The sequence below is a fragment of the Pelobates fuscus genome, chromosome 5 (assembly GCF_036172605.1).
Source record: "Pelobates fuscus isolate aPelFus1 chromosome 5, aPelFus1.pri, whole genome shotgun sequence".
Taxonomy (NCBI): Eukaryota; Metazoa; Chordata; class Amphibia; order Anura; family Pelobatidae; genus Pelobates; species Pelobates fuscus.
In genome coordinates, this window is record NC_086321.1 from 181055600 (window position 1) to 181064442 (window position 8843).

The window sequence follows — 8843 nt, forward strand, 5'->3', positions numbered from 1 at the left end:
GGGATCCCGCGGGCGGCTGCGAGGGGAGGCTGCACTCCGCTCGCAGTACTCACCCTCCAGCCGTCCGTGGTCCCCTCCTCCACGTGGGCTCGGCGAGCGGCATCCCTCCAGCCTCGGATGCTGCCCGCATCTTCCTCCGCGTCCCCCAGCGGCAGCATGCCGGGAGACCGCTCAATATATGACACGCCAGGGTCAGTCACCTGACCCGGCGATAAAGGCACAGTGCCTCAATCACAGTGGGAGGTTTAGCTATCTCCCACGTGTGATTGTTAATTCTGATTGGAAATTATCCAATCAGAATTAACCTTATGGTTTAAAATCACCTTTCCTGTTCCTCCCTGCCCTGTTGTGGTCTTTGCTTGCTAGTATTGCTACTGAAACTTGTTACGTGTTACGTCTGGTTACGTACTCTCTGGCTTGCTAATCTGACTTTGTGACTTTCTCCTACCCTTTGACCTCGGCTTGTTTCTCGTTATTCTGTCTTCTGGTTCACCTTACTTGGCTTGTCTCCTGACTATTCTCTGTGTGCTTAGCCTGGCCACTCTAAGGTCCGGTACTGCACCTTTTCTGTGTGTGTGTGTGTGTTAGCGTGTTGGGTTCCCCGAATCGTGACATTAACACTATAGGGTCTGGAATATATGTTTGTGTTCCTGGCCCTATAGTGTTTCTTTAACAGTACTGAAAATAAACATTTATTTGAAAACAATACAAATATTTCTAACCTGTCAAAATGTGATCACAAAATCTCATAAATGTTTATATGCTGCATGTGAATGTGTTTCAATTTATTTTTTTGAAGTGTACCTGTATTGTGGTATTTAATAAATGTGACATATGTAGTATCTTTTTGCATGTATAAAAATAATAATAATTGGAATATTAAAGACTAAAAATTTAAATTTGTCACTGCAAAAGTCAAACTAAACCTGGACTAAGGACTTCCTCAACCCCTCCCCTTTCTCCCCAGGTAAGAGAATAAAATGGGTTTCACCTGATCTTGTAAACAGCATTCATTGATATTGTTTTGTAGATATGAGGCTTTGCATAAACTTCTATATCTAATTAGGATAAGGTAAGCTGATTTTTGTTTCAATGAGAGTCAAACATATTTATGTGGAATATGACCTTTATACTTGCATAGTTATATATGTTGAAAAATACTTCAGTTTAAGAATTTCAAAGATACACAAATCTATGTTTCTGCTATTAATCCACAAGAATGCAAAGAAACCCAATTTGAAATGAAGTTCAAGTATACTCAAAAAGGAATACGATCTCCATTGACTTTAAAATGGCAATGAGAAATCTCATTGAGGATTCATATTTGCACTAAACATCAGGTTTTGACATAAATAAATTATCCAGACTTTTATGAACCCCTTCACTATCGACTATTGTTGGTTTTAGATATATATAATCATAATATGAGTTTGACACATGTGATGAATACCTAGCACGTGTATGATAAAATAATAATTCCACTTATCTATTGCTGTTCAGACAGAGATATAAATTAGAAATATGTAAATGAACACAACTGTAATGTTTATTCAATGTTTAATTATTTTATTGCTTTATTTTACACAGACTCATATATTAGGAAGAAATAGGAATACATTTTTCAAACCTTGTATTATGGAAAAAACAGATAAAATAATTGTTTTTTAATGCCTTGCTATTTGCAGGAGACATTTATAGCTTCTTTAAAATAGCAGAATGCAAAAATGTTGGCATTTGAATATAAATCCTACATAGAGTAAGTACATCTAAATAATCTATTTGTAAAATGCAGGGATTTGCACATTGCTGTTGAGTTTATCTTTGTGTAACTGTCAGTGACATAAATCCCCCCTTGTATAATGCAGCAGTAACGCTTCCTTTGCTGTGAGAAAAGGGAGTCATGTTTGCTTGTAGAGATTCAAAAAGTCAAAATCTAGCCATGGCAGAAAAATATCTTTCTTTTCAAAATCTACTGCTCATGGATCAAATTCGCAAGCCACCATAGAAGAATGTCTTGTTCAAGTTTTTTTCCTGTAACAAAAATAATTCCAGGGTATAAAGTAAGGTAAGTGGAATGATTATGATTATATGTCATTTTACTTTGCTTTCATGGATTTTAGTTACTATTGCTGAGAAACTGAGATATCAACTGTTAAACTAAACTGTTTTAAATTGTGTTTGTTTTTCCACTTTCAACTTTATACATTGTACAAGGCAATTTGAACCGTAACCACTCTGCTTTCTTAATAATCACATGAGTGTATAAAAATGACTTCATAGAACATCTATTAATCAATTCAGAAGGAATAAAAAAGGTTTGCAATGTTTTTAAAAAAAAAAAAAATATTATTATACTAATTTATTTATTATCCTGAGCAAACACAAAAAAGGCATGTATTATTAAAAACTGGAGTCCTTTTTGGAGTTAGGCAATGCTGATATCTGTCTAAAGGACTAACGTTTAAATGTGAGGGTTTATATCATCCAGTATCCGATGTAGCACAAAGTATGTGTTCAGTGCAACTATAATGACAAGGAAATTAAAAACAAAACAACAAAAAACATATAAAACAAGGAACATTGATCCTAAAAAGACGTGTACATATATACCGTAACTTTACTATAGTTCTGCATAAAATCTGGAAACAGAATTGGAAATGATTCTACTAATGTCCATTTTTGGCTAATATGGATTTTGGACATATATATTTCAAATGTGATAAAGAATACTTTAAAAATGTGTAATATAAAAGCTACCTCTGAAAGTAAAGAAAATAAAGGTGAACATATATTAACACAGTATTATAGAAAAGCTGGATTTCCTGCATGGCATTTTTAAAATTGATTAGATAGAGTTTGTCAAAATTTCTCTTAATATTGTAAACATGTTCTCTCCGTCTAACTGTTAACATTATTTTTTTTTTGCCCCACATATTGTAAACCTGAAGAACAACTCACTAGCTAACAACATGTTTGGAATAGCAAGTTATACAGTCTTTTCTTTCAAACGTTTTCAATCCTCAATAAATTGCAATTTTATAACATTTATTATAATCTGATATACTAATTATATTAATACATGCTGTTCTTGATAGGTTGTATTAGATTGGTACATTAATGGCTAACAATAACAGTACTCAAGTTATTGAATTCATTCTCCTTGGACTTTGTACGGATGCAAATCTTAAAACATATATTTTTGGAATCTTTCTATTTATATATGTTATCACATTTTTGGGAAACATGATGATAATTGTCACAGTCACCTTACAACTTCAACTCCACAAGCCAATGTACCTGTTTCTCAGAAGCTTGTCTCTTACCGAGATCTTTTATATATCAGTTACTGTCCCTCGGATGCTTAGAGACTTTCTCCATCAAGTAAGAGTTATCTCATTCATAATGTGTGCTGCTCAGCTCTACTTTTTCTGTTTTCTTGGTACAACAGAATGTTTTACTCTTGCATTCATGGCATACGATCGATATGTAGCCATATGTCACCCTCTTCATTACACAGTTATAATGACAAACACAAAATGTTATAATCTTTTAGTGGGGTCATGGATATCTGGGGTACTACTATCCCTGTGTCAAATTTCTTATGTGTTCAGCCTCCCTTTCTGTAACTCAAGCATAATTGACCATTTCTTCTGTGACATCCTTCCAGTTGTAAGGCTAGCATGTAGTGACACTTTTGCTAATGAAATTGCTATTTTCATGTATAGTTCTTTGGTCATACAATTACCTTTCTTGCTTATTGTTGTGTCCTATGTTCGTATTATTGTTTCTTTGCTTAAAATGTCTTCTGCAGTTGGGAGGAAAAAATCATTCTCTACATGTGGTTCTCACCTTACATCGGTCATTTTGTTTTATGGGTCAGCCACCATAACTTACTTAAGAGCGAAATCTGTTGACACACATGGTGAAGACAAATTTTGGTCGCTTCTTTATGTTGTATTTATCCCCTTGCTTAACCCTATAATATATAGTTTGAGAAATAAAGAGATTAAAAATGCCATGGAGAGACTCCTAAACATGTATATCAAATAATATAACTAAGTATGATAGTAGCAAAAGCAAGGTAATCATATAACATGCCTCTTTTGCTCTATTTTGCTTGTTTTCTATGTAAGCATCTTAATAAACAGTACAGTTTTTTGCTTGGTCAATTGAGTAAGGAATGAAAATAATGCTGATTAATATAGGTCATTTAATAACCTTCCAGACTAAATTGCATTGCTATCAATAATATTTCATTTTGTATATTATGTTTATATTTTATAATACATGTATTGAATACATTACACATGTTCAGGTTTTCATTTACCAAATCAGGTATAAGCTATTTTATTTTTGTGCATTTTGCAGTATGAAATCTAGTCCAAATAAGCCTCCCACTCCTCCCCCCCATTTATACTTCAGTTATGATTACCAGCCTATAAACAAACCAAAATAAGTGGTGTTTATATTATATGTCATTTTTGTTGGCTGATTGCTGCTGGGTTTTTACACATATTATTTTAGTTAACACTTTGTCTTGTCATTTTAAGCACTGTCCACTTTTTTGTTGTTATGATTACCAGCCTGTAGAGGAATTAATGTATCTGCCAAAATCCACTAGCCACTGATATATTGCCTGTATTACTGTATATAATATTGGACATCATACTCAAATGCAGCCATTTTTTTTTTTTTTTTTACATTCTGTTGCCTTTTTAGTAAGCTGCACTGCTATTAATGCCTTTGGTGTCCTTAAAAATACCTATAAGAAAGGTAAATGATCAATTTTATTCATCCATACATTTCCAAGCTTTAATGGTAGAAAAATCAAGGGGTGATATTAAAAATTATTGGGCAATTTCTAGTATGGTGTTTGAAGTATGTTAATGAAAGAGATTTGTTGTTCCCCAAATCCAGTCTAAGGCAAGCCAGCATCTGGCTGTCAAGTAGATTAGTAGATTCTCTTCAGACTGAATTGCTTTATCAAACTTTTTCATCTATGCTTATACATTCATTTATTTATATTGAATATCATTTTATGGATGTGAATTTTTCTCCCAGTTTTTCTAGTTTTTATATGTTTTATTTGATTCTGATCTTAATATTGTTACATATCTTATTGGCATGTTCTTGTATTAAAGATCCATTTTCTTTGTCATGTCAATGTCCACATATTATACTGCTTACATAGTTTTGATGTTTTAAAATGTTGACAAATATGTATAATTATTGTTAATTTTATTATTATTTCTTAATAACAATAAAAAAAAAATTGAAAAAGAAATGGGAAAGCCCTATATTTGTCCCTGTAACTTTCCAAAGCCCCATAAAACCTGTACGTATGGGGTACTGTTGTTCTCGTAAGACTTTTTTTTTTTTTTAACACAAATATAAGTGTTTTAGAACACTAAAACTTGTAATGATGATGATATCATCAGTAAAATCACTGTTTTTGTGTGAAAAATGCAAAATGCAAAAACACAAATATGAAGGCTAACTTTGGCAAAAGACCGTACTTACCCCATTTTGCATACCCTGGGTTGTCTACTTTTATGAATGGTATGTCATGATGGGGTAATTCTCATTCCTGAGCTGCCATATAGTCTCAAAGGCAAGATTGGCCACCTAACCAATCTGGCAAACAGAAATGGGGAAACCCTATATTTAACCCTGTAACTTTCCAAAAACTCCATAAAACTGTCAGAGGAGGGTACTCTTTTACTCGTGAGACATTGCTGAACACAAATATAAGTGTAATTATAAAATCAACAATGGGTTGGTGAGAGCACACTAAAAACATGCATATTACCATCCATGTACATGTAAATTAGTTCTGTAAATGAAATAAAACAGGTAAAACCAACATAGGGTAATAACGTTTTAAAATGAGTAAACCAGTATTAAAATTAATCTCACTCACATGGTCATGAGCCACTTTTATAAGCTGGCTCAGACTAAGGGTGTTGTAATCAGTATAGGTGGTCTCAAGGTACCCAAAACATTTTCTTGTCAGGGTGGAAGGAGTAAGTGGGTGGTCAATTGCGCCTTGACTTTTTCCTTTCATTATTAGATAAATACCATAATCTCGTCTTTGCCCTCTAATCCTTTTTGATAATCAGACAAAATCCGGATATAACAGGGATAGTTACAGGGGACATGCATCATAAGATCGCAGCCTAAGCGGACAATTTTATTTTCTTTGTTAAGAACCCAAAAGTGTCCCTCCCCAATATTGTGCAGGCCTTCAAGGTATTTGGAGAGCTATGTGGCCTAAAAATCAACTTTACTAAATCTTTTATCTTATGTGCCTCAGTCAGTAGCGTACATGGGGCCCCAGTGCGAAAATTGATCAGTGGGCCTCCACCTCCCTTACTCGGCGCTGCCAACACATGGCGGCGGGGACCTGGTCGCAGGGCTGCGACCCCTGCGACCACGGTATATACGCCAGTGCAATCAGATACACATACAGTTAAAAGGACCCCTATAGACTCTCAGATCACTTCAGCTCAATGAAGTGGTCTGGGTGCCAGGTCCCTCTAGTTTTAACCCTACAGCTGAAAACATATCAGTTTCAGAGAAACTGCTATGTTTCTCAGAGGGTTAATCCAGCCCGTAGTAGCTGTCTCACCGACAGCAGCTAGAGGCGCTTCCGCGATTCTCACTGTGAAAATCACAGTGAGAAGGCGCTGGACATCCATTGGAAAGCATTGAGTAATGCTTTCCTATGGGCGGTTTGAATGCGCTCGAGGCTTTTGCTGCGCATGCGCATTTGGAGCTGAGAGGCGGATAAGGGCGGAGAGATCCACAGCACCAAGGGAGCCCGGCGCTAGAGAAAGGTAAATGCTGAAGGGGTTTTAACCACACACACACATTCTCAAGAACAGACGCATACACATTAGCTAACAGACACACACATTTACTGACAGACACACACTCAGTGACAGACATACATACACACTCACTGACAGACAGACACACATACACACTCACTTACAAAACATACACTCTCACTGACAAACACACACTCACTAACAGACACCAAACAGACTCACTAACAGACACACACCAACAGACGCACACAAACTAACACACTCAGTAACAGACACACACACTCACTGACACACAAACACTCACTAGCAGACACACACTTAATAACAGACACACACAAACTAACACACAACTAACACACTCAGTAACAGACACACACACACACTGACACACAAAAACTAAAACACACACACTAACACTAACACACATACACACTCACATTTCTTTTAAATTTAATCCCCCAGCCTCCCTACCTTTGGGAGTGCTGACGGGATTCCAGATTTCCCTGGGATCCAGTGGGGCTGCTGGATGGCCAGTCCTGCAGGCAGCGAGTGAGCACAGATCCTCCTGTTCACTTTGTATGCCGCTTACTGATGCCGGAGTGACATCATATTCCAGCTCTGGCATCACTGCAATGCGCGCGAGGGAACTGGGCAGAGAGTGCTCAGGGGGAGAATGCTCCCTCACGTGCCCGCCCGCCTGGTGACAGCACTGCCAGCCTCTGGGGTACAAACCCGGGGTGGGCTGGGCCCAGTTGTGGGCCCTGCGACCGCGGTATGTACGCCAGTGGCCTCAGTGCCATGCCGCCCCGCTCCTCTAGAGCAACATGTTCCAGTGGGCAGATCATAAGATAAGCTACCTAGGCATTTGACTTATGAGAAGAGGAGGAGACTTATATGTGAAAAATGTTGTCCGACTCTTCACTGCATTCAAAAAGGAAATGCAGGAGTGATCACACCCACATAATTCCTGGCTATGCAGAATATAGATGGCCAAAATGAACTTCCTCCCTCGACTGCTCTACTTATTACAGGCCATACCCATAACGATCCCAAATTACTTCTTTACCTCTCTTTGGACTGGCGATGCCAGACTTCTCACTATATTATAAAGCTTTTGGGGGAGAGGGTTTTTAACTTTGAACAATTAAAACAGTGTTGCACTATGAGGATTTCTTTTGTATCTTTTTTAAGGTACCATTTGCTGCTGTATACATTGTATCCCAAGCCAGTGGATCCTATTTGTGTGGCAAGATTAACCCGTCCAATACCAAAGGTCTCTAGGACATTATTATACATTCTTTTTATAGAAGAATATATATATTAATCAAAATGTATTGTGGAGTAAGGTTTTTTTACAACCAACAGATATTTTAACGCAAGAAATGGCTATAATTATTTTTTCTTCTTTAAGATTATTTGTGGAGCTCCCAGTATATAGCGCTAACACGATTATTAGTATATTGTATCTGTTGAAATTGTTAGGAAGTTTCTAGTGTGTGTTTTTTTGCCGCTTTTATTAATTTGATATTATTTACTATATTGTTTTTTACCTATTGATTGCACTCTCGTATCTCTATATATTGTATATCATAAAGCTTGCCATCAGTGGAGTCTTCTGTGGCTTCCCGACCGGGTGGGAGAGGGGGGGCTTACTTCATGTTCACGGGGCTACCCTACAGGTGTGGCATTGAAACATCGGGTGACACGCCCTCTCAACATATCCATATTACAGACTTTCCACCAGGGTTAGACCCCATCGCCTTTAGGGAGCTTGTTAGGGTCCACTACCTAGACTACATCACATCTATTCCGTGCAAGGCCTGAGGGAGCTAACAGACATCAGAAGTGATGCTGTAGCGGTACTTACCTTATCCGGGGGCCGGCCGCGGTCCTCTCTTCAAGCCGCGCGCGGTCCTGCGGCTGCACAAGCCGCGCGCGGCTCATCCGACTGCTCAAACAGGAAGGCGGGCAGTGACCGCGAGAAGCGGTCACGTGTCCCGCCTGCAGCTAAGA

General features: G+C 37.6%; 1 protein-coding gene across 1 annotated transcript; it reads left to right on the plus strand.

The window, feature by feature from the left end:
• The first annotated feature begins 3117 nt into the window (after positions 1-3117).
• LOC134612075 (olfactory receptor 10A7-like) lies at positions 3118-4050 on the plus strand. Its single transcript, XM_063456455.1, has one exon. It carries the CDS (start codon positions 3118-3120, stop codon positions 4048-4050), a length of 933 nt encoding a protein of 310 aa, XP_063312525.1.
• The last annotated feature ends 4793 nt before the right edge of the window (positions 4051-8843 follow it).

Excerpts from the sequence above, each read along its gene's own strand:
- LOC134612075 (XM_063456455.1), top strand. The coding sequence starts at position 3,118 with ATGGCTAACAATAACAGTACTCAAGTTATTGAATTCATTCTCCTTGGA.